The 27,413-nt window shown below is 41.2% G+C and overlaps 1 protein-coding gene across 4 annotated transcripts in view; it reads left to right on the top strand.

Annotated features, from left to right (window-relative positions):
- The window catches only part of LOC124556721 (microtubule-associated serine/threonine-protein kinase 2), a 262,482-nt gene that overhangs the window by 117,105 nt on the left and 117,964 nt on the right, over positions 1-27,413 (top strand). For all 4 annotated transcript variants that reach the window (XM_047130713.1, XM_047130714.1, XM_047130712.1 and 1 more), the window contains exons 12-13: positions 9,793-9,965; positions 20,614-20,684. In XM_047130713.1, coding sequence (XP_046986669.1) covers positions 9,793-9,965; positions 20,614-20,684 — 244 coding nt within the window. The remainder of the gene's footprint in view (positions 1-9,792; positions 9,966-20,613; positions 20,685-27,413) is intronic.

Raw genomic sequence — 27,413 nt, 5'->3', positions numbered from 1 at the left:
TTACTTTCGTTTGTAAATTTTTTTAAGTGATAGGAATGAGAATAGTGTAATATTCTTTAAGCTTAGAAGTACACTTTGTGATTAGAATTGTCCAGGCATTCACTTTTGTCATTGTTGCTAAGATAACATCTACATAATAACCTGTGTGTGGAACCTCCATTTGTAAATATTACTCTTTGAGGAAAATTTATGTTAAGTTTGAGCAGTCCAGCAAGTCCATTTGATTTCCATCAATCTGTGATGGCATAATCATTGCCTTCACAACTGGTACATTATCACACTGGTACAAAAAAATGTCTGATTACAAATTGCTGCAGAGAAGGATGATGTTTTCTACAATATTTTCATATAAATTGTATATGCTTTGTTGTTAATTCAAAAGGATGGTTGAAGTGTATACTGGGGGAATAAAAGCCCCAGAAAATCAAGCAACCACCAACACCAAATCTCAAAGTAAATAATAATGTTACCATATTTAACCAAAATATTGGTGGATTAAAGAAAAAAAGTAGAGTCTCACAAAAGTAAAGTAAAAAATAATTTTACCATTCTTCACCAAAACATTCCGGGATTGAAGAATGAATTAGATGAGCTCCTTGTTTGTTTAGATGACATTGAATTTGATAATGTAATAGATACGCTATGCCTGCCTGAGCATCACATTGTGTCTGATATGGAAAAGGTAAATATCAGTGGTTATAAACTAACTGCACATATGAGTAGAGAGAATTAGGTGAGAGGATGAGTTGCCATATATGTCAAAAGTTATCACTGTGTAAAAAGCTTAGATACAAAAAAGTTTTGTCTAGAGCAACATATAGAAGCATGTGCCTGTCAACTTAAACTGAAGGAGGGCTCTTTTATAATTGTAACAGTATATAGGTCCTTTTCAGGAAACTTTCATTTATTCCTGGAAAACTTGGATCCCATGTTGTGCTGTCTGCAGATAGTGGAAAGCAAATTATTATTTGTGGGGACTTCAGTGTTGATTCACTGAAAGATATGGGAAGAATGATCTGGAAGTCTTGCTCGGTTCTTTTAATTTGACGTCTGTCATTAATTTTCCTACTCAGGTAGTAAAGGACGGCAGCACATTGATAGATAACACTTTTATAGAAGAAGAATGGCCTTTCTGATCATGGTGCTCAGCTTGTTACAGTATATGACATAGCTCCATTCAGTAATTCAAAACTACCCTCCAAAGTTGTGCATTCAATTGATGACTCAACAATTAGAAATTTCAGAGAAAATCTTCAGCAGTTAGACTGGGATGAGGTGTACAAGGAACCCAATGCTAATTTAAAATATAACTTATTTCATGATACGCTTGTACGAGAATTTGAAAACTGTTTCCCCAAGAATGTAGTTAAATCTAATTATAAGAAACCATGCAAAAAACCTTGGCTTACTAAAGGAATAAAAATATCTTGTAACCACAAAAGGGAACTATATCTAACAACAAGAAAGAGTAATGACCCAGAAACAGCCAAATATTATAAAAACTACTGTGCTACATTAAGAAAGGTTATTAAAAAGTCCAGGAACATGTGCATCATGTCTGATTTTAATACCTCTGATAACAACAAAATCAAAACAATTTGGAATATTATTACAAGGGAGACAGGGCAACCAAGAGTACAGGATGATGGCATTACCATCAAAGCGAATGGAAACTTGACAAACAACAAGCTGGAAGTCAAAAATATTTTGAATAATCCTTTTTTAAATGTCGTAGAGAAAATAGTATCTAAATGTTCATTAGAAGAAGCAAGGCAGTTAATGGAAGAGGCCTTACCTGCACCATTTGATACAATTGAAATTCCATCCACCTCTCCTTCTGGAATTAGGAAGACAATAAATTCTCTCAAGGATAAAAGCTCACATGGAATTGATGGCATTTCCAGCAGGATAAAAAAAACTTGTTCCCAAGAGATAAGTGGGATTCTTAGCCACATATGTAATAGTTCTCTGAAGCAGGGTATTTTCTCAGATAGACTGAAGTATGCCATTGTTAAACCACTGCATAAAAAAGGGGCTATGTCTGATATCAACAACTACTGCCCAATCTCTCTTCTGACTGCCTTATCTAAAATTCTTGAAAAAGTAATGTATTGTAGAGTAGCTTCACACCTTTGTAAAAATAAAGTTTTAACAAAATGTCAGTTTGGTTTCCAGAAAGGTTTTTCAATGGAAAATGCTATATATACTTTCACTAATGAAATATTAAGTGCTCTGAGTAACCGGATGTTATCCGTTGGGATTTTTTGTGATCTCTCAAAGGCTTTTGATTGTGTACATCATGGGATACTTCTAGATAAGCTCAAGTACTGTGGTATGAATGGGACAGTGCTCAAATGGTTTAAATCATACCTAACTGGAAGAGTTCAGTTCACATAATATGCAAAAAACTGGTGATTTCTCAAACTGGGGAACAATCAAGAATGGGGTGCCACAAGGTTCAGTCTTGGGTCCTCTGCTGTTCTTAATATATATTAATGACTTGCCATTCTATATTCACGAAGATGCAAAGCTGGTACTTTTTGCCGCTGATACAAGTATAGCTATCACACTCAACAGACAAGAATTAACTGGTGAAATTGTAAACAGTGTTTTTCAGAAAATCATTAGGTGGTTCTCTGCAAATGGGCTCTCATTAAACTTTGACAAAACGCGGTACATACAGTTCCACACAGTAAATGGAATGACACCATTAATAAACATAGCCCCCCAGCGGGTTCGGGGGTAAGAATAGGCCCACGGTATTCCTGCCTGTCGTAAGAGGTGACTAAAAGGAGTCTCAAATGTTTCGGCCGTAATGTGATGGTCCCCTAAGGGATTTGACCACTAGATTTCAAAATTTTCTGTTAGTGCGTACCATTTGGGGAAGGACGCCTTATGTGGTGCATTGTATATCCATCTAGCACTAAGATCTGGCACAACCGATAGTGTCATGGAGTTGGCCTTCCACCGAGCTTCCGGCCACATCAGCTGCTGTGTGTTCCGGGTAGCATACATGCCCTCCATTATGAACTTCCATCTTTGCCCTCCTGACACATATGGATATTCGACACCCGACATCCAGCACGGTAGCCAGTCCGTTGTGGAGGGGTCGTCATGTACACTCTTGGTGGTAGCCCCCTGACTACACAGGGCTTGCACTGCTGATGCCTGAGCTGCTACCTCCCCACGTATGCCAAGGAGTAGATGCCTATCCCTCTGGGGCATCGGGACTCCCGGCAAAGGCTATCCTGCCAGGTGGTCTTTGCTGTGGCTGGGTGGCACCCGTGGGGAGAGCCCCTGGTCGGAGTGGGTGGCATCAGGGTGGATGACCCGTGATGAAGCGTGGTACATCATCTCTCGCTGGTGGGCCTCCACCAGCAGTCTCTAAGCGATCGAGGTCTAACCTCAATGGCAAGCAATTCAATCCAAGATCATTTCCCTCCCTGGCCACTCCATGGGAGGAACGCATGGCTAAAGACAGCAGTGGAAATTATTCACCCCGGTACCTTGTCTGTACGCGTGTTGATGGTGAATCTTTTATGCCAACCAAGCCTCAGTTTTTTGTGGAGCATTTAGAGGACAAGTTCGGGGAGGTGGAGGGCTTGTCCAAAATGCGCTCTGGGTCGGTTCTCATCAAAACAGCATCCTCCGCCCAGTCACGGAGGTTGCTCACTTGTGACAAGTTGGGGGATGTTTCCGTCACCATCACTCCCCATAAAAGTTTAAACATAGTCCAGGGTATTATATTCCACAGGGATCTTCTACTGCAGTCCGACGATGAACTACACGCCAATCTCGAACAACGGGGTGTTCACTTCGTCCGGCGCGTCCATCGGGGTCCGAGGGATAATCAGGTAGCCACCGGTGCCTTCATCTTGGCCTTCGAAGGTGATGTTTTACCCGAAAAGGTCAAGGTGATGGTTTACCGCTGTGATGTGAAGCCGTATATCCCTCCTCCACTGCAGTGTTTTAAATGCTGGAAGTTTGGGCACATGTCATCCCGCTGTACTTCCGGCATCACATGTTGAGATTGTGGACACCCTTCGCATCCCAATACTCCATGTGCTCCGCTTCCCATCTGTGTTAACTGCGGAGAACACCATTCCCCCTGCTCACCGGACTGTAGGATCTTCCAGAAAGAAAGAACGGAAGATAATGGAATATAAAACCCTGGACCGCCTGACCTACTCTGAGGCTAGGTGGAAATATGAGAGGCTCCATCCTGTGCCAGTGATGTCAACGTACGCAGCTGCTGCATCAACGGTTCTTCCATCTCCTGTGTCATCCCGTACGGTTGGTTCTATGATTGGTCAGAATCCAACAGCCCCCTTGATTGTGGGGGGCACTTCACACCCTGTTGCTCCTGCTCCATCTTCTTCAGGAGCAACACCCTCCCAACCATCGGGGACATCAGCTCCCCCTTCCCAGCTGGAGAAGCGTAAGACTTCTTCGGCTACTCTCGCCAGGAAGGGATCCCTTGGGGACCTCCCTTCGCAAGTTCCGACCAGTGGAAAAGCGGATACCCGCAAGTGGTTGAAACAACCACCAGTCCCTGGTCGTAGGGCCTCACGGTCGTAGTCCGTCCCTGAGACTGACCCAGTGAAGCCCATGAAGCCTGAACCACCGAAGGCACAGCGCGACAAGCAGAAAAAGAAGAAAGTCCCCAAGACCAATGACATTGTGATAGCACCCGTCCCACCGCTTTCTACAAGCTCTGCGTCTGAGGACGAGGTGGAGATTCTGGTGTCCGCTGAGGACCTCGATCTCGCCGGTCCCTCACATGCCATGGATAGCGCTAGCACTGGTGCTCAGTTGGAGGCAGCAGGTGACCCAGCGGCGTAATCTGCCTTCCAAGTCCCGTCACGCCTTTCTCAGACATGGATAATACCATCCTCCAGTGGAACTGCAGCGGTTTCTTCCACCATCTAGCTGAGCTCCGACAACTTATCAGCCTTCACCCTTTCTTCTGCATTGCTATTCAGGAAACTTGGTTTCCAGCAATGCGAACCCCAGCCCTCCGTTGCTATCGGGGTTATTATAAGAACCGGGCAGCTTATGATAGGGTGTCTGGTGGCGTCTTCATCTATGTCCTTAACTCTCTTCACAGCGAGTCTGTACCTCTACAAACAGCTTTAGAGGCTGTCGCTGTTCGGGTGTGGACGCCACAGGCTGTTACCGTCTGCAGTCTTTACCTTCCACCGGATGGTGCTGTCGCGCAGCATGTCCTGCCTGCTCCGATAGCCCAATTGCCGCCACCTTTCTTGTTACTGGGCGACTTCATCGCCTTCAAACGGCTGCGTGCGCGAGCCCACCTCCTTATCCGCCAAGGCAAGCAGGAGTGCTGGGAGCGGTATGTGTCCAACATTGGCCTCCATGTCACTCCATCGCAGGTCTGGGCCAAGATTCGACGCGTCTATGGCTATCGGACCCCTGTCAGCGTCCCTGCGCTCTCACTGAATGGAGCAGTTTGTACTGACTCCGACATCATTGCAATCCGCTTGGCAAGGCATTTTGCTATGAGTTCCGCTTCTGCGAATTACCCCCTGGCCTTCCGCTCCATTAAAGAGTGGATGGAACGTCGGAGCCTTTCGTTTCGCACCCACCATCCAGAATCGTACAATGTTCCATTCAGTGAGTGGGAATTTCGCAGTGCCCTAGCCGCTTGCCCTGATACCGCTCCTGGGCCAGATGGCATCCACTGTCAGATGCTGAAACACCTTTCAGTGGACTGCCAGCAACGGCTCCTCGACCTTTACAATCGTATTTGGCTCGAGGGTGAGTTTCCGTCGCAATGGTGGGAAAGTATTGTTATCCCCATTCTCAAACTGGACAAGAACCCTTTGGAGTTGGACAGCTACTGTCCCATTAGCCTCACCAACGTTCTTTGCAAGTTGCTTGAATGGATGGTAAGCCGGCGCTTGGATTTGGGTACTGGAGTCTCGGGGCCTTCTGGCTCCGTCTCAGGGTGGGTTCCGTAAAGGCCGCTCCGCCGCCGACAATCTGGTGAGCCTGGAGTCGGCCATCCGTACTGCCTTTGCCCGCCGTCAGCACCTGGTCGCTGTCTTTTTCGACATGCGGAAGGCGTACGATACGACATGGTGTCATCACATCCTTTCTACGCTTCATGGATGGGGTCTTCGGGGCCCTCTGCCGATCTTTATCAGAAATTTTTTGTCGTGTCGTACCTTCCGCGTGCAAGTCGCGGCCTCCCATAGTTCCTCCTGTCTCAGGAGAACGGTGTGCCACAGGGTTCTGTTTTGAGTGTCTGCCTGTTTTTAATAGCCATTAACGGACTCGCTGCGGCGGTGGGAATGTCTGTCTCAGCGTCCTTGTATGCTGACGACTTCAGCCTTTACTACAGCTCTGTTGGCATTGCAGCTGCTGAATGTCAGCTACAGGGCACTATCCGTAAGGCACAGTCGTGGGCTGTAGCTCATGGGTTCCAGTTTTCGGCAGCCAAGACCTGCGTTCTGCATTTCTGCCGGCGACGTACTGTCCACCCGGAGCTGCGGCTTTATCTTGACGGCGAACTACTTGCAGTGGTGGACTCGCACAAGTTTTTGGGGGTGGTTTTCGATGCCCAGTTGACTTGGCTGCCTCATATCCGGCAGCTTAAACAGGCGTGTTGGCAGCATCTAAATGCTCTGCGATGCTTGAGCCACACCCGCTGGGGTGCCGACCGCTCTACGCTGTTACGGCTCTACCAGGCGTTAATCCAGTCCCGTCTGGATTATGGGAGCCTATCTTATGGCTCAGCATCCCCATCTGTGTTGCGGGTGCTGGACCCAATCCTCCACAGCGGGATATGCCTTGCCACTGGTGCTGTTCCCGCAATCGGTCGTCCATCTGCCTGCACGTCGGCCCCGGTCAGGTTGTACGATCGCGGTCCGCGTCAAAGAGCTTCTCTCTGGGCTTGGGGCTTTACCTCTTCCGCCTCCTTTCTGGGCACCTCTGCGTGCACCCCCATGGTGTGTGCCTCACCCTTGCCTTGAGCTGGAACTGGCACAGGGCCCGAGGGAGTCAGTCCCTCCAGAGGCCTTCCGCCGCCGCTTTTATTCCATCTTAGCCACGTATCAGGGCTCTGGCATTGTTTACACTGACGGCTCATTGGTTGCTGGTCATGTCGGTTATGCGCTAACTCTAGGGGTCCATTCCGAACAACGTTCCTTGCCGGCTGGCTGCAGCGTTTACTCTGCTGAGCTGGTTGCTATCTTTCGAGCCCTAGCGTACATCTGCTCCTGCTCAGGTGAGTCCTTTGTTATCTGTAGCAATGCCCTGAGCGGTTTACGAGGTCTCAACCAGTGTTTCCCTCGTTCCCATCTGGTGATGGCTATCCAGGAGTCCCTGCATACTCTTGCCCGTTGCGGCCGCTCTGTGGTGTTTGTGTGGACCCCGGTCATGTTGGGATACCCGGCAATGAAAATGAAAATGTTGACCGCCTGGCGAAAGAGGCCACCAGTAAACCACCCCTGGAGATTGGCCTCCCGGTGACTGATTTGCGGGCAATCTTATGCCGAAAACTTTTCGATTTATGGGAATCTGAATGGCGTAACCTGCCCATGCCCAACAAACTTCGCCCTATCAAGGCGGCGACAACTGTGTGGCGGTCGTCCATTCGGGTCTCCTGCCAGGAGTCTGTTGTCCTATGCCGGCTGCGCATTGGGCACACTCGGCTGACGCACGGCCACTTATTGCGCCGTGAGGACCCACCTCTGTGTCGATGCGGCTCCGTTTTATCTGTGGTCCACATTTTATTGGAGTGTCCGCTTTTAGCTGTGCTCAGGCAGACGTTCGCACTGCCTGGCACGCTCCCTGCCCTTTTAACAGATGACCCTGCTATGGCTGGCTTAGTTTTGCGTTTTATTCGGGCAGGGGGATTTTATCATTTAATCTGAGTGTTTCTGTTTTATTTTATTGTTTTGTGTTGATTCTGGCCTTTGGCCTACCACCGTCACACCCTGTGTGATTTTAATTTGTTTTGTCTGATCTCTTTCGGAGTATTTCTTGTCCTGTGTCGTCTGACGTCTTTCCTGCTGTTCATTTTTATTCTCTTTGGGTGGTTTTCATTTTTTGGAAAAAGAGACCGATGACCATCGCAGTCTGGTCCCTTTAATCCCACAAACCAACCATTAATAAACATAGACTTCAATCAGAAATCGGTAGCTAAGGTAGAATATTCAAAATTTCTAGGTGTATGCATTGATGAGGGGTTGAACTGGAAAAAAACACACTGAAGATCTGCTGAAATGTTTGAGTTCAGCTACTTATGCTATTAGGGTCATTGCAAATTTTGGCGATATGCATCTCAGTAATTTAGCTTACCACGCTTATTTTCATTCTCTGCTTTCGTATGACATTATATTCTGCGGTAACTCATCATTGAGTAAAAGTGTGTTCATTGCACAAAAGCGTGTAATCAGAATAATTGCTGGAGCTCATCCTAGATCATCCTGCAGACACTTAATTAAAGAGCTAGAGACCTTCACTGTAGCCTCACTATACTTATGAAATTTGATATTAACAATCTGAATGAATTCAAAAGTAATAGCAGTATACATGGCTACAACACTAGGAGAAAGGATGATCTTCACTACTCAATGTTAAATCTTACTTTGGCTCAGAAAGAGGTAAATTATGCTGCCACAAAAGTCTCTGGTCACTTACTTAATAGCATCAAAAGTCTGTCAGATAGCCATATAGCATTAAAAAGGAAATTAAAAGAATTTCTTAATGGCAACTCCTTCTACTCATTAGATGAATTTTTGGATATAGTAAGTAGGTAATTTCCCCAACACCCACAAAAAAATTAAAAATTACAAATATTAAGTGTCATGGAAATATTTTGTGTAATGTAATATCTTGTATAGACACCTTTTATTAACCTGACACGTTCCACATCATTACGAAGTGTCGTATTCATGATCTGTTGAACAAGTACTAATCTAATCTAATCTAATTAATTTTGCCACAACACACTTCTGTAAATATTGTTGGCCAGACATCTGTCAAATCTACCCACTCTTAACTGCTACATCATGTATCATGATTTGCCATTTTGTAAAACCCTTTTGCAGTGTTCCACATTGTGTAGAGATATATGTTGTGTCATATGTAACACAACTAATACAGAGATAAATTTAATATTGTGCACTATGCCAAGATTGCAGTTCCGCAGGTAGTTTGGGTGGGATGGTGGTTGTATGGGATGTGTAGAGTGTGGTAGAGGTTGGAGGCAGGAAGAGGGGTTGGGGTGGGTAACCAGCAGCTCAGAGGGAGGCAGCTGGTTTGCTGGTGAGGAAAGCAGAGGATGAGATGGTGGGGGAGGCATTCTAGCTCCGGAAAGTATATACTCCAAAAGCTTTCTTTCTCTTTTGTGTGTGCATGTTGAACACTTTCACTGTTCGGTGAGTGGCCTCCTTTGCTCGGAAATTATTTACATTCTACCAGAGCTTTCCTGCTATATTTACAATGATAAATAAGTATTTTCCAAAGTTTAACTTTTACACAGTACTTTGGTTACATTTCTGATTTTACATTGAACCATTTATAAAGAAGAACAGGCATTCAAATATGTGTCAGTTCTGTATGAGTATGGTAGAATTGTAAGTATCAGCTTAACATGACCAGAATTGGGTTTCGTTTTTCCCCAAATCATCTCGGTTCTTAAATTTTCAAAATTATTTTAATATGCAGATTAAATTATCATAACATATGCTGTGCTCTATTTGTAAGTCATAGTTTTATATATGCATTTTTATGTATAATGAACTGAATGCACGAGTGTATTTGCAGAAACATCTGTGCATAGTCATGGAGTATGTAGAAGGAGGAGATTGTGCGACACTGGTGAAAAACATAGGACCTCTCCCACCAGACATGGCAAGGTTTTACTTTGCAGAGACTGTTTTAGCTGTTGAATATTTGCACAGTTATGGAATTGTTCATAGAGATTTGAAGCCAGATAAGTAAGTATGTTTTTATTCTGTATTAATGAAAATTAACTATTTTATACTTAAAAAGCCTGGGAATTTTAAAGATATTAACCACACAAAAGATTTGGTAATAAATCCTTGTCTCCCAAAGTATCACATAAAGGACTGTTTGAATGATCATCACTGACTAGATGTCACACAGAACTTTGTTCAGGACTTCCTCTATCATATGACAGTGAACTTGGATACATTGAAGAAGGTTCAAGGTTTATCTAAATTAGTGTGAAACACACTTGGCAGCACCGCTAAACCATCTATTGGCATGACTATTGTGCTTCAATTGCAGATATTAATCATACATCATCGATACACAGTATTTATTATCGAAGGTGTTGTGTTACAGAGAAAATGTGCAATCTTCAAATGTCTCTCCAAAGATTCATTGCTGGAAATCATATTGGGTCAGTATAAAGACACAGTAGAAGGCAAAAAGCTGATAAAGCTACTATGGCCAAAAAAAAAGGCATGAAAAAAGGTGCTGTTGACTTTAATTTATAGAACACAGGGACAAATCGTGACGAGAAATGTTCAGTAATGTGTTGTGACAATATTAAGGAAAGTACCAAGAAAGCATTTGCACATGACCGAGCATAATTTTAAGACACACTTCACAATTATTACTTTTCAGTTCTATGTATCAACATGTATTGTGTAAACAGGAGCAACATTAGTGTCAGACCTTTTCGAGGTTGAGATGCATAAAACTGAAAGTGGTAATTGCATTGTGCTTACTGTTAAGGAAAATGAGCAGAAGCTAATGGTAGAACTCAAGCCACAATTTATTCCTAGTTTCAACTTCTATGATGACAATGCAGATTTTCATCCTGAAGTTATCCTCTTCAGTTCCACTAGTAGAAAAATGTTTATCAATCTAATATTTGTATTACACTTAACTGATGTCACAGAGTGCTGAAACTTGGTGCACTAGGGAGTGACACCGTGCGGAAGGTGAGAAAAATATCAGCACAAGTATCTTCAGCATTCTGTACGACGCATTGGAAGCAAAGAGGTTATATGCATTGGTTTGTATACATTTTAATAAACTTGGATAAAGTTTTTGAAACCAAGTTGGTTATGTAAAAGGTAGTTTCTAATGTTATTTGCTATGCTCTTGTTCATTTCTTGTTCTAGTACAGTTTTAAATAACTCTGAAGGTTGCAGTTCATTCACAACATCAAGAAATCAGTGGACAAGTGTAATTTTAAATGAAAATATTGTTATGCTCATTGGTGAGGAGGAAAATGGAGGCAATGGGAGGGTGTAGTTACGCTGAGTTGGTAGAACAATGATTTTGAACAAAAACACCTGTAATTGCAGGCAGATGTGCAACTTGCAAACAAAGATTCTGTTAGAGAATCTACAGTGTCAGAATTGCATTCCAAAAAGAAACAAGAAGAGAGATTTTTTTCAATGTGAAATACCTATTTTATGAAAGAAGATTGCAGTGCCTCAAGCACAAGCAGAAAATAAAAGCACAGTGTTTCTTGGAAACCATGGCATAGGAATGGTAACACTGAAAGTAGATTGAGGAATTATACAACTGCAACCAAAAGAAATGAAAGGAAATTCAGGCTTCCAAAGTGACACTTGTGAATTTATTACAATCTTGTAAATGTTTTTATTCAATGTTTGTTAAGCATCATTTTGTTTGGACTAGAGTTTCTTCATCAAGTCTTCTCCTAACAAATAGTGTCATCTATTTGATTCTCCTTATCCAATGCACTTACAGCTGTACTGTTTTGTGCAAGTCAAATGCTAAAGCTATAATAACTGCCACGTGATTCACTTTTACTCTGAGTCTTAAATTTAAAAAATTCAGCACTTTGCTCACTAACAAACATTGCCATAGGCCAAAATATCCACGGGTGTGCTGCCGGTCTATAGACCGGCAGCACACCCGTGGATATTTTGACTATCAAATACGCCGGGAGAAACTCAAGAATCACATTGCCATAGGTGATAGAAATAGTGAGTGGTGGTGGTGGGGGGAGGGGGGGGGGGGGGTAGGGGGGAATCAAAGAATGGATGTGGGATCGAATCTGGTATCCTCTCAATTGTATTTTCGGGATGCAACCACTGAGCCACCACATGATAATTACAAACTGATTGATCACCATGTTCACTAGATGTAGTCAGACAACTGTAGGGGAAAACTGGGATTACGGTACCAGAGGCACAAGTATTATGAGACTTTGTGCTTGCCATGGCCAGCTAATAGAGTACATTGGGGTGCTGAACACCCACCAAGTTAACCGTACATGTCAAAATGCTGCTTCCAGGGCAGTGAGGTGCATCAGCTCCGGATTGAATTCTCCAGGAAAATTGTTGATGAGAGTTGGTGTGCTGACCAGCGTGGATGTGGTTTCAGGTGGTTTCCCATATTCCACTAGGTGAACAGCAGGCTAGTACCAAAGTCCAGCCTCAGATACAAAATTTGCAAATATTTAAAATAAATTTCTCATGGATAACACTACATGCACACAGTTAGGATACACATATTCCATTCCCAGGGGTGACTGTGGCAACAGGAAGGGCATCCAGAAGCCCCTTAAATGAAGCATGCTAAAACTGTTCATAACCAACCCAACCCTGTGCCTACGCAGGACAAGGCCCGAGGAGGAAGAGGAAGAGGAGGAGGAGGAGGAGGAGGAGGAGGAGGAGGAAAAGAAGAAGAAGAAGGTGATGGTGATGGTGATGGTGATGATTTAAGCTAAACAAACTATGAGTGTACAGAATATTAGACTTGTTGTGTGACTGGATGGAAGAGTTTCTAACAGACAGAATAAAAACATGTCATCCATTCTTAATAAAAGATAAATCTGCAAACATAATAGCAACTTTGGGTGTTTACCAAGGAAGTGTTAAAGGATCATATATGTGACCTTGTGGATAATGTCAGAAGTTCCAGGAAGCTTTTTGTGGATGATGCCATTCTATTTAGAAAAGTCGCAACACTAAAAAATTGTACCAAAGTGTGTAAAGTCCTAGTTATTGATGAAAACAGGCATATTAAGTGACAGCAGCCAGATAGCCAACATGTCCAATAATCAGGTATTAAAAGCAGTTAAGAAACCTGATGTTGGTTGTTTAAGGGATGAAGCAAAGGAATTTGTGCTAGAAACAATGCAACATAGAGTACAACTGTGCTGTGGGCTTGGTAACAAATAAATGAGAAATTAATTGTCTGTCAGCATTAACTCATTGCTATATAACCACCAGAGAGCAAGTAATCTGCCTTAAATTTCAAAATGGCTTATTTGAACAAGAGGTGTTTGGTCACACACTGTTACTTTAAGCCCTTATAAAATCATGCACATCAATAATGAGGCACCGTAATCTAATATTCACATATCAGTGAAATAAATAAATTAATAAGTGGATTGAGTATATGAAAGGAAAACCATTAAGAATATGATCATGTAGGATAATGACATAGGCTACAACTGAAATATTAATTCTGAGTATTTGTTTTATTCACACAGAAATTTATGTGGAATTGTGGTCTCGTGCACATTACTATTGAACACAATATATATACAATAAACCAAAATTATTGACTTTTTCTTTACAAGCAGAGAGCATTTGTGAGGAGCAATGAGTGTAAACTAAAGGCTCTGAGCTGCAGCAAAATTGTAAAGTTCATACTGGTGCCTACAAGTCTTTGTGCAGGAACAAATTCACTGCGGCTGAAATGTTCTGTGACTGTTAGGCCTACTATGAGTCTGTACCTACTAACACTCAGAGTCCCAAATGTTCCTCAGTCTCAAACTGGTACACACTAAAATATTTGTGAGTTCTGAACTAGTGCAGATCAAAATATTTGGCTCTCTGGCTTCACAAACCTAGCCAAAATGAACCTTATGAACCAAGAGACGAAGACCTAAAAGACCTCAAAACCTGCGCTGACTGTCTATTTAAAACTTGGTCATGTGGCGAGCTGCTGCACTCAGTGTAACAACTTATAACTTGACCACCATTTTATACATTTCAAACATATGACACATACCTTTGGTCGATTAACAGTCTGATATTACGTTATCCAATTTTAAGTGTAACAAAACAACTTGCTGTATTTAAATTTTACACACTACAAACAGAAGTGCAGAAACCTAGTCAAGCGGACAGCTTTATCCACCTCATCTCTACAGTCCTACATTACTCAAATGACAGTCTTACAAACATTAAGCTGCTAAAATTATCGTTAAATGAACATAAAAATAATGAGGTAATGGGACGGTTCTCTCATGCAGCTGATAATCATCAGTGTAGATATGGAGAAATCTTTGTTTTGGTGTTGTAATGTGGATTACTCAATAAATTATTTATAACAGTTTGTGCATTTGTTTAACAATAATAGAAACATGGTCATTTTCTAGCTGAAATCAAAATCTAGCTGTGTGTCATTTGTTACTGATTCTGTAAACAATATTTAATAATAATGTTAGTAACTTTGTTTTAGTAATGATTTTATACACATTGTAATACAGTGGAACCTTGCTTAATGCATCTCCCATAATGCACAGTTCACATAACGAGCAGAATGAATTGTAAAAAAATGAATTTATTTAGGAGCGATGTTTCACATAATGAGTGATGACAGTTTAGTGTGACATTAACAGCTGTTCTCGCGCGGCGGGGGTAAACGTTCAACAGTGTGAACACCATTCATTGTCGGCTGTGGCATATGATGAACAATGTCTTTAGTATGTACTGCAGTCTGGGTTTAGCACTCTTTCTGCTACCATCTTAGTGCAGCTTGTGATCACACATTTTTATAATCTTGTGTTCACACTTTTTTTTGAGTAAATTTTAATAACCTTTGTAGAAATATCCCCAAAGATAAAGCCACAAGAAGACAGTCACAAGAGAAAGAAAATGACCTTAGAAATGAAATGTGAAATCATTGAAAAATGTGAACATGGTGTGAGCATTGCTGATTTAGCATGCATGAACAATCGATCTACATCAATTATTTGCACAATCTTCAAGAACAAGGCCAAGATTAAGGAGAAAGAAGCTTCAAAGGCTGTGACAGGAGTAGCTAAACAATGGTTTTGTATTCTGGATGATGTCAAAAGGTTGCTCTTTATATGGATAAATGAAAAGCAATTGTAAGGAGACACTATTAATGAGAACATCATTAGTGAGAAGGTGCGAATGATTTTTGCCGACCTCGTTAAGAAGACACAAGGATCATCAGTGGCTGAAAAATTATTGAAGTGAGCCGTGACTGATTTGAGAAGTTTAAGAGAAGAACTGGCATCCACAGCATTGTGAGGCATGGTGAAGCAGCCAGCTCTGACACAAAGGCAGCAGAGAACTTGATCAGCTGTTTGTTCTAGGTTCTGAGGGTTATGTGCTGCAACAGGTTTTTAATTGTGACAAGATGGGTCTATTCTGGAAAAAGATGCTGAAGTGTACCATTGTAACGGCAGAGGAGAATGTATTGCTCATCAGAAGCTAATGAAAGACCATCTCGCACTGCTATTCTGAGCCAATGCAAGTGGCAATTTGAAAATTAAACTGCTGCTTGTTTACCATCCAGAAACATCATGAACCTCATGAAGTGTTAAGTCCAGAAGCACAGGTTAAATGTGATTTGGAGGCCCAACAGCAATACTTGGGTGACACATGATCTTTTTTGTGATATTTGCTTGAGATGAATCTGTCACTCCATGTCTTGCTTGTTAAGGACAACACTCCTGTTCTTTCTCCAGGCCTGCAAGACTACCTCCTTGAAGAATTTCAATTCATCAGATCCTCTGCCTCCCAACACCACTTTGTTACTCCAGCCCGTGGCCCAGCAGATTATTTCTAATTTTAAGAAGCTTTACACTAAAGCACTCTTCAAGTGTTGCTTTGAGTTGACCGAAGCTACCAATATCACTCTCAAAGAGTTTTGGAAATGTCACTTCAACATCATTGTCTGCGTAAACATGATTGACAAGGTGTGAGAAGGGGTTACTTCACCTTAGAAGAATTTCAGTTTTAACATAGTCAATTCCTGGCAATTTTGCTTCACTTCCTCTAGTATGTGGTGTCAAATCTCCCCCTCCACCCCAAAAATTTCCAAGTCTCTTGTTCGCTAGGCTTCTGTAGCTGCCCAAGTGGCTTCCCACATCTATTCACTACTCACTGCCCAATGCCCCTCTGACTTATCTGGTGTGGCCACTACATGGCAACTTTACAGCTGCATATCACTCAACTCAATACTCTGTTTTTTAATATAGTTACTTAACAGACTCACACTCGTGTCATCACGAGTAATTTTCAAGGGGAAAGGGGCTCATGTGACATATTAAACACACAAAGAGTTACATGAAAAAAACAGTGGTGTTTTTTGACCATAGTTTTAATTAATGCTCAAGTTGTCCAGCACATTGTACAGTTGTTGCACCCATTTCTCATGGTCTTTAATCAAAATCACTACCATAATTGCCATTATTGTTTAATGGCTGACCCTTGTTTCCTGGAGGATGCAGTAAGTACTCCACTCTTAACTCTTACTCAACAATACCAGTGCTTCATCCATAGCTGTTTTCTAATGTCCAGGTTTCAGTTTGTCTGCAAGAGAGAGACAGTTTCATGGAATTTCATGAGAAGTTTTGTCATGTAAGGAAGAAACCTCAGCCACAACTCAAATGGAATACACCAATGTTTTTCTTGTGTAATTCTCTGTTTGTTCTACATGTCTCATGATCTCTTTATCATTTGTAAATTGCAATTTCCATCCAAGATCATGGTTTTCAGGGCACCATGTTGGTAATACATCCTCACAGGCTTCCTTCCCCCTCCCCTGTCCCTCCACCCCCATCCATCTCCCATCTCATATGACTTGACCTGTGTTTCTGTTTATGTGATTGTTTTTGTTTTAGAAGGATGGTTACACAGCTATGGATCTCCCCATATATTCGGTTGTGAATGTCAAGTACTAAGGCAACATATGCACTGCGCAACAGAATGACTGTTTCAAAACCCCATAATTCCCACCCATTGTGATGCTGAAGTTTGAAATTTGGCAAACAGTGCATACATACAACCTTCCTCTGTAATGGTGCAAAAGCATGGCACCCAGTGACATCATACTTGGGCTTGACAGCACTTGAAACAGCAACATGTCGACACACATGAGAGAAAGGCCATCTCTGAGAAGTTCATGTAACATGTGGGGTGGATTAATGAGATCAGATTTCACCACGATTCTGCCCAACACTACTGTCGATGTGTTACATGATTGGAAAGTTGTTATACCCACTCTTACTCACATTTCACTCCTCCTTTTGACGCCTTATTAATGGAGGTCAGAACCATAACATTCAACCTAGAAGTTATGTGGTTTTCTTATGGGTGGCCTGGGAAATCATTCCAGACACACTGCCACTCAGGATTGGCATGAAAAGGCTGGAGGGGGGTGGCATAAAGTGTGTCAGTGAAACCACCCCTTTTCGTGGGGCATTGATTCCCACACAGTTCGTGGCCGAAAATGACAGTTTGCAGTGTGATGAACAACAGGAAGACGTTCTTGACAACCTTTGCCACTGCAGACACTCTTGGGTATTTCAACCCTTCTCTAAGGACTTTGTTGGCTGAACGTGATCACACCAATTTGGAATGCATTGTGAATGCAATTTTTACTCTTGTGTAGAAGTTGGAACCACTAGAGACTGTTAAAGGCCATTTGAAATTTTAACGTGATCCAAAACAGCAAATGGTGCTTACACTTTTTCGGCGCTCCTCCTAAGGTATGACCACAGGGGGATGAGACATTGACACATGCATGAATAAAATGGCAAAGGGTCTCTCTAAGATCCATTGTTTGGCAAAACCAACCCACCCATATCTATTGAGAATTTTAAAAGTGTATCTGTACAGACAGAACCAATGACAAATGGCTAGGTGCTTGCAGATTGGTAACCCCTTCGACTGTCTGCAATTCTGGATGGCCTACTATCAGGTAGAAGAGCAGCAGTGTAGTGGCCAAAAGAGCAGCACCGTAGCCTGCTTGCAGGTGCCTGGGACTCTCATCATGGGCTCTGCCCGTACTGGTACATGTTTGAGGTGCTCAACAAATGCAGGCGGGTGGCACTGAGGGTTGATCACACCAGTGGACAACATGAAATAGGAGGGACAAGAAAATATAAACACCCTTTGCTGCTTCATGTCACATTCAAATTTCATCAAATGGTGTTGAATGGTCCCTTGTGGTTCCAACCTGTACGCAAGAGCAAAAATTGTGGTCTTGCTGCTCTCCAAAGGAGTCAGATCACATTTAATGTGGATGCAACCCCACACTGTTCTTAAAGGAGAGTTGAAACAACAGAGGGTGTCACCAGTTTCAAAAGTTGTCAAGTACATCTTCCTGTCATTCATTGCACTATTAACTGTCATTTTTACTGGGAAATGTGTGAGAATCAGTGCCTCAGGAAAAGGGGTGATTTTATTCACTCTCTGTGGCCATTTCATGCCGATTCTGAATGTCGGTGTATCTGGAATGTTTTCCTTGACCACCCATAAGAAAATGTATGATTTCAACAATGTGCGTTGTGCTTCTAACCTGCATCGTAGAGGCATCAAAAGAGGGGATGAAATGTGTGTAAGAGTGACTGTGATGACCTTCCCATTGTGTGACATGTCCATGGTGATGTTGGGCAGAATTGTGGTGAAGTTCGGTGCTGATAAGAGTTCATTAACCCACCTTATATGATCCAGGAACTTCTGAGCTGGGGCCTTTTCTTCTAATGTGTCAACACTTTCCTGTTTGAAGCTTCATCGAGCTTCAGGGTGCCACACTTTTGCACCATTACAGAGGAAGGTTGTATGCACCTTTGAGCCAAATTTCAAGCTCGAGCATCTCAATGGGTTTGGATTATGGGGTTCTGAAAAAGTGATCTTTTAATTCTGTTGCTCAGTGTATTTCCAGACAGGCATAAGTATGTTATTGTCAGACCCCTGTGTAACATCAAGTGATAAGACAGGTATGAATAATTATTGACTTGCTTGCTCCCTTCTCTCATGTGTTACAAGAGACTGTTAAGAATGAGGTATCAAACATCTCTGAAAACGAAATACATAGGTGGTCTAAGTTTCACATTATAATATTGATCTCTAATCATTACTGTTATTGTCACTTCCCTATACATCCTCCATTCCCATGACCTAGCCACAGTTGAACACTACCTTTTCCAATATCCTATCAACTCAGAACCCACTACCTCTTTCCTTATACACCTGACAAACAACCTCTTTACACTCAGTTACCTCATCTTTGAGGGGAAGATGTAAAAACAAATCCATAGCATAACTGTGGGTACCCACATGGCCCTCCTATGGGCCATATAGGGGAAACATTCCCACTGACTCAAAATTTAAAGCCTCTTGTCTGTTTCAGGTTCATTGATGATAATATATGATCTGGACCCAGGACCAACACACTCTGTCATTATTCCTCGACTGAATCACCACCATCTCTCATCTGCCTCTAATCTTCTGGCAATGCCTGGGTACCAACTGCAAAGATGCGACTTTCCTCGACACCTTATGTCATCTCATACTAGAACAACACAATCATACTGTTCTCGAGGGTTTTGACAAGTTACCATCATATCTTTCCTACCCCTCCCAGTGTGATATTCTGTCACCCACCCAATCTTTGAAACATACATGTGCCACATTCCATATAGGTCATATCCCTGCAGAAGGCGCAAATGCAAGACCTGTTCAGTACACATATCCAGCACATCTACTCCAGTCCTGTCACAGGCATATCATATCCTGTCAGGAGCAGGGCCATCTGTGGAAACAGATATAACATATACCAGCTCTGCTGTAAATTCTGCATAGCATTTAATGTGGACATGATCACCACTAGCTGATCACTTGAATGAATGTGGTGTACACCCTAGAACCTGCTTATAATCAGGCATCTTGACATGTGCTTCACAACACAGCTTATGAAGGTTCTTGTCAGCAATCAGTCACAATTCAAAAACAGTAGAAACATTTATGAATATAATTGTAGAATTGAGAAGTTATGTACACTATCTGTCACTCAGTTTCATTGTGGTACTCAGCCATAAGACACCGACCACTAACTCAGTAATATGCTTGACATGCAAGCTGAAATTACATCAGCCTCACAACTCCTCATGTTCTATACAATGATGTGTGTGTGTGTGTGTGTGTGTGTGTGTGTGTGTGTGTGTGTGTGTGTTTGTTTTTAATGTAAAATCCAACCATGTAAATGATCATCATGTAACCACTTTTTCACTGAGAAAATCTGTTATACCTGTAAACTAATCAACACATTCCAAATCGCTGCAAGATATTGAAATTAAGGCCCATGAAACATGCAAATAACTATGCCACATGCATAAATGTGGATGTAAAAATATAATTCTCTAAAGCCTATTCTAAAATGCTCCAAGGAAACAATTCAAAATCCATGATGTTTGTCTCATTTATATTTGAATAGCTATCTATTTGTGTTTGAAATGCAGTAAAGCTGTAGCATTGTGTGATTTTTAAGGTAATTTTACCTTTTATAGAGGGAAACCTTTGTGTTAAAAAATAAAGGCCACATTGTTAGTTTGTCTGTTACCTAATTCCATTCATTTTGTTGCAGCTTACTCATAACAGCATTGGGCCATATCAAGCTTACAGACTTTGGATTGAGCAAAATGGGGCTAATGTCATGTGAGTATAAATGGAACACCTTATTTGGTTTGAATATAATGTGCATTCATTTTAAATGTGGATAGGTTGAATAGGGTATGTACATTTATATTTGCTGAAACAATTATGTATGGATTCTTTAGTTTACTTTTGCAGTGTGTGAATGTGTGTGATGCTGATATCAATACAGTTTCATCAAGGCAGTAATTACATTATGCAGTATTCTAGTGATCAGAAATTTATTCTGAAACAAACTAGACTCATTCCTTAGATGTATGTAGAAGTATTGAAGTACCCTGGTTGCGTGTTGTGATGGTCAGGGTATAGTGCTATTGGTAACTGAATACTTTAAACTACAAGTGTATTTGGATGGCAAAAAATGGAATACAACACCTAGTTTCATGAAGAGCAGCTCTCTTGCTTCTAATATTTGAGTCCAAAAGAAGATACAAATCCTTTTTGTAAAGGCAAGTGGGAGAAATGAAAAAGCAACTTCAGGGGGAATAATGCATTGACAGCGATTGGGTGCCAATAGTGTACACTCTTTGGCATGCTCCCAGATCTTATTTATAAACAACATTTAGTGCCAGGATATAGTTTTTTCCCTATTTTACTTCCTTCCTTCAACATTTACAGAACCAGAACGAATGCATCAAACACAGGCAAAAAATCACAGTTTGCTGTTTGTTAATGAAATACCCAAACTAGAGGGTTTGGAACCAATTCCTGACAACATCCTTGATTACGTTAGAGAATGTGTGCAGTTAAGGATATGTTCACAGTAATTAAGAGGGAATGACCATCCTGCAAAGGTTATCATCATTTTATATCCACGATGAACTGAACATGTAGCTCATACTTTAAAATTTAGTGAGTGCCTTTATAATGCTCTCCTCATAAAGAAGGCCAAAAGAAAACATTGGGCTACTACTCCTCTGAAACTGTAACAAAATTATGTGATAAGTGTAAACTGTGGATCAGAAAATCAAAACCAGTTGCAAAATGACTTAGACATGAATGATAGCTGAATGGTGCAAAAAATGGCAATTGTTTCTCAATAGGGAAAAGTGTGAAATCATCCACATGGGTACAAAAAGAAATCCATTAAATTTTGATTACATGATAAATGCTACAAATTTAATAGTTGTCTTTTCAAGTAAATACCTAGGAATTATGATTTGACCAACTAAAATTGGAATAGTCAGATAATATTGTGTGGAAGGCAAACCAAAGACATTTTCTTGGCAGATCATTTAGAAGATGCAAAAGGTCTACTAAAGAGGCTGCCTACATTACATTTGTCCGTCCTGTGCTAGAGTATTGCTATGTTGTTGGGATCCTAACAAGATAGGATTCATGGAGGCCATCAAAAAATTTCAGGGAATGGCAGCTCATTTTGTATTATCCAGAAATAGGGGAGAGAGTGTCACGGGTATAATAAGTGAGTTGGGATGCAATCATTAAAACTAAGGCATTTTTCATTGTGGCAAGATCTTTTCTCAAAATTTCCATCGCCAACTTTCTCCTTTGAATGTGAAAATATTTTAGTGTCGTCAACCTACATAGGGAGAAACTAACATCGTAATAAAATAAAAGAAATCGGAGCTCGCACAGAAAGATTTCAATGTTTGTTTTTCTCAGGCACTTTTAGAGAGTGGAATGATAGAGAAATAATCTGAAAGTGGTTATAAGAATCCCCTGCCAGAAACCTTAGTGTGAACTGCAGAGTAGTCATGTAGATGTAGATACTTGATATTGACCGGGCGGCTGTGGCATGTTGAAGTACATTGCTTCGTGATGCTAAAGAACTTTTAAGTGATGGAAAAGTCACAAAAGTAAGAAGTATTGAGAAATCTGAGAATGATAAGTTGAAATAAATGGTTATTAATATTTTATTTACTTGGTTTACCTGAGAGAATATGAATTCATCCCAAGATATGAATGTATCATTCGAGCTCTGTCCAGTATTTTGTGTCTGACAATGTTAGTCACAAAACTGTAGCATATGGAAGAAATTAAGGAAAGTTCATGTTTACATCCCATTTAGGACAAGACACCAAGATGGGGCTGGGAGATATGAAGAAGAAAACCTGTAAAATTCATTTTCAGGGAATCATTCTCATCATTATTGTTAAGAGACAATAAAATCTCAGACAACTAAAATCAGATGACAGGATGGGGACTTTAATTGTGGATCTCCTAAATGTGAATCTAATGCCTTAACCATAATGTCACTTCGCTTGGTAGATACACAGTTTTGGATCTCCTAAATGTGAATCTAATGCCTTAACCATAATGCCACTTCACTTGGTAGATATACAGAGAGACCAATTAGCTACAATAAATAAAATGATCTGGCTATTGTTTATCCTCATTAAAATTTATTGCCTCCTCAGAAATGAAGAAAATTGCCTTGCCTGAGTTATAGATAAAGGTCAAATCTGTGACACAAGCCCATGACCAGACTGTTGGCCTGACTACTGGCAGAGTGTAACCCTTTTATCTGCAGCAGCATTTGGCAGGGAAGGGACGGTGAGTCCCTCACCCTGACTGCCCATTACCCCCCAGGAAAGATCCCAGGTAATCATTTTGAGAGCAGACTGAGCGGACCTGGAGCCATCCTGGAGGTATTGGAATGAGCAAAAAACCCTATCCCAACATGGGTTAGAACTCGGGAACCACAGGGCTGGAGCCCAGTGCTCTACCCCGTAGAGTGCAATGGCCGTATACTTAAGTAAGAGAGAGAAAAATTTAAAGCTTAAGATCTTGAGGAGGACTCCATATACTGAGACAGGTAAGATGCATATGAAGTTATGAAACTGGTTTACTATGGGACCGAGGAAATGAAATCTAACAAGTAACGTTTGAGTATGAGGCAGTTACACCAGAACAACTGTTGGTCTGCAGCTTCTAATCTGCATTTCTCTTAACCCTAGATTCCAAAAAACTCAAAAAATTTAAGACCGCAGTAGAGTATAAAATATGATATTTGGTATTTAACTTGGAATGTAACATACCATTGGAGATCTAATAATTGTAATTAACTAATGCATAACCTTTAAATTATGCCTTGCTTTGAATAAAATTTGAAGTAATATAATTTATGCCCTTAAGTGTTCTAGAGCTAAGATAGGTAGTGAGTGCAGCATTGTGTCATTCAAAAAGTGCTGTTAAATCACAGCAGCCTTGGTGAATGAACAGAATGAATGTCCTGTAAAACTATCTGCATCCTATGTAAGGAGAAATATAGATTCTCAAGTAAAGTATTGTTAAAAAGTCTTGAAATCTAGTCTGCTATTGACTCTTGTTATGCATTTTTCTCTATACTGTAACACTGTGATGAGAGTGAATTGCTATGACAAACAGATGAGGGAAAGATGGCGTGGCATGGCTTGCTGACATTTCAATTATTGACTGCTGTGAAATATGTGTTCTTGGAGATAGTGTTGCACTTGTTTGCCTAGTAGCAATGCTACTGAGCAAAGGATTTGATACTACTTCCACTTTAACATCAATGGATCCAGTAGAAAGCCTCTTTTCACAAAATAGGACACATTATGGGTGGTAGTGCCTGACTTTATACCAGCCTTTGCAAAGAGGGACAGAGCAAGAGGGTTGATTATGACTCCGGTGTTGGCAGCCTGTCCTTATTTATGTATCAAGTTTCCTAGGACCATGCGAGCCAAAGCTACTTGGTCATGAACCAAGTCAGTACATAGGTTACAGAAAACTGATTAGAAAATTTATAAATTGAAAAATCAATCAAACAAGACGTAACGGTAAGAGGAAGTATAGAAACAAAAAACTTACTACAGAGGGAAGTTCTAAACTACTGCAAGGAACTTGTGTACATAATAGAGGGAGCGTGGCACAAGAAAATTTTTGAAATTAGATTTAAAGACTTGAGATTAATCACTCAATTTTTTCGAGTTCTGCTAGAAGACTGTTGAAAATGAAACCTGTTGAACATGTGTAAAGTATTAAGGAAATGTTAACTAAGTGCCTATTGTTTTTGTGTCTAGTGTTTGTTAAATGAATGTTGCAGTTACTTCTGAATGAGTCAGTATTTTCAGCAACATTTTTTTGTGATGGCATATATGTAAGGAGACAGCAGAGTTAGAATTCAGAGGCACCTGAACAGTCTGACATACATGAAGCTTGCGAACTGACACCTAAGGTCTTCCCAACTGTCATTTTTGGGCTAAGAGTATGCTTGGTGAGTGCCCAGATGTACCCCAAAATATAAAATAGCAGATAACAGAGTGAAAGTAAGCAAAGTGAACAAGACTGTATGATTCAGTGGCAGAGACACTATAGATTGTTCTTATAGTGAAGATAGGGGTATTTGGTTTATGCACACGATCTTGGAAGTGATTGTTCAAAGGAATCTTTCAATCTATGCCCATTCCCAAGAATTTAAAGAAAAAGAGAATTTTTTTCATTCAGCTGTCACATTTAGGGGCAGCTCTTTGATGTACATCAAAAACAGCATTGGACTCGGGGCAGAATTGTGTGGCACACATACTTTACATGACCCCAGTCAGGTTCAGATCTCTTACCAGTTTGTTGACACTGAAAGGGAAGGAAGGAAGGAAGATTGGGTTTAATGTTCCATCAACATCGAGGTCATTAGAGACAGTGCGCAAGCTCAGATTGTGTAGATGATGGGGAGGGAAATTAGCCATGTGCTTTCAAAGAAACCATCCCGGTATTTGCCTTGAACAATTTAGGGAAATCACAGAAAACCTAAATCTGGATGGCCAGACCTGGATTTGAACCATCGTCCTCGCGAATGCAAGTCCACTGTGCTAAGTGCTGCGCCACCTCACTCTGTTTGACACTGGAGAACAAACTTTTGCTTCCCACATTCAAGATGTGATGTGAATCATTGTTGAGTATTTTCTGTAATCTCATAATTTCCAAACTTACGCAAAAGTATTGCATGGACCACACAATTAAATGCTTTTATTAAATGAAAGACAACAGCTACTGTCCTAAACCTATCATTAAGCTTTACTAGTACTTCACAAACAAAACAATAAATAGTATTTTTCACTGTATTCCCATTTCCTGAAGGCAAACTGTGAACCTGGCAACAAATTATACCTTGAAGAGCCAAAAAAACTGGTACACGTGCCTAATATCATGTAGCGGTCCCACGAGCGCACTGAAGTGCCGCGACATGACATGACATGGACTCGTTTAATGTATGAAGACACCATGAATCCTGTAGGGCTGTCCATAAATCTGTAAGAGTATGAGGAGGTGTAGATATCTTCTGAAGAGCGTGTTGCAAGACATCCCAGATATGCTCAACAGTGTTGTCATCATTTTGTTCAAAAAATGTAGTGCCTATCAAACTTGACAAGAAATCAAAGTGACAGAAGTGGAAGCTCCAGATGGCCAAGTGCTGGGGAAAAAAAAAAAAATACAAAAATAGCATTTTTGGCACGGGTCGGATGAGACATGAGTCATTTATGCTAGCATAACTTCTGCAGTGACTTAGCTTATCGTGGTGTTGTCACAGGAGGCCTTCTGGGATGTCCACAAAAGGCGGGTGGCACTCAGGGATGCCAATGATGACACCCTCTGTCCAGCCCAGATAGCTGCTGAAAGAATGAGCCCAGGCTAGAGACCTCTTCTGAAAATTGGTGTCAAATAACACTTCTATTTTCCACTATGGTGCCTGCAGAAGATGGAGCAGGGTGTGGAACTGCATGCTGTGAAACAGTTCTCCAGAGCTCATATTGCCTGTCACACTTGACCTCACATAAATCATGACGGCTGTTTTTTTCATATGCTCCTTTAATGCTCTATATGTTCTCTTGAACACTGCTGGATTGCTAGTGGAGTGATGAGGACAAATTCACTGAAATAACATTCCTTTGACTTTGGAGCTGTAAATTGTGGTACATTGTCTCAGAGTATTGTTTGTGGTAACCCTACAGTTTCAAATGTGACAATGCTGAAATTGTAGCACCAAATTTTCTGCTAAACATTAGAATAACAAAAGGGAATTTTGAAAATGTGGGTACAACAATGAGGAACATACTATTTAAGAAAGGGTATACAAAGAAGGCACCAGACTTCCTCTGGATTTTCTCATGGGAAAAAATTGAGGTGTGGCTACTTGTTGCTGGGTGGATTCATAATACAAACAAACCAGTTTCTCAATATTAGAAGCTCCAGTAAGCATTACAGCAAGCGAAAGATTTCATATGATGTACTCCCTTATAATTATCGTGACAGTTCTAAAAGTTGCACAGGGGAGGTGATGGCAACCTTACTTGTTGCTCATTTTGATCTGTTTTCAATACCAGAACTATTACTGTGATTAGTAAGTGGCAGTGTGCAGTAAAATAAGTACCTAATGTAGGGCTGGAATACTGTCATAAGGAAAACTGTTTTATGATGGATGACCACCTTGGAGAAAGCATCATTCATGCAGCAGGGAATGACTGGACTAAATGGATCAGTTTACCATCTACCTGTAAACATGATACTTCATAAGTATTGATCACTGGATCCGGGACCATTGGAAGTTGGGCTGTTGTATCTGTATAGTCAATATTTGTATGGGCGGGTACAAAAATTAAAGTAATTCACCTAAACACTGTAATTAATTGATTACATCTGACCACTGATTCTCTCTCTCTCTCCCTCTCTCTCTCTCTCTCTCTCTCTCTCTCTATCTATCTATCTATCTATCTTTTGAATAATTTTGCTGTGCTACAGACCATGTATCAGCAG

This window comes from Schistocerca americana, chromosome X (assembly GCF_021461395.2).
Source record: "Schistocerca americana isolate TAMUIC-IGC-003095 chromosome X, iqSchAmer2.1, whole genome shotgun sequence".
Classification (NCBI taxonomy): domain Eukaryota; kingdom Metazoa; phylum Arthropoda; class Insecta; order Orthoptera; family Acrididae; genus Schistocerca; species Schistocerca americana.
Note: the sequence above shows the minus strand (reverse complement) of the source record. Positions and strands in the feature narration are given on the sequence as shown.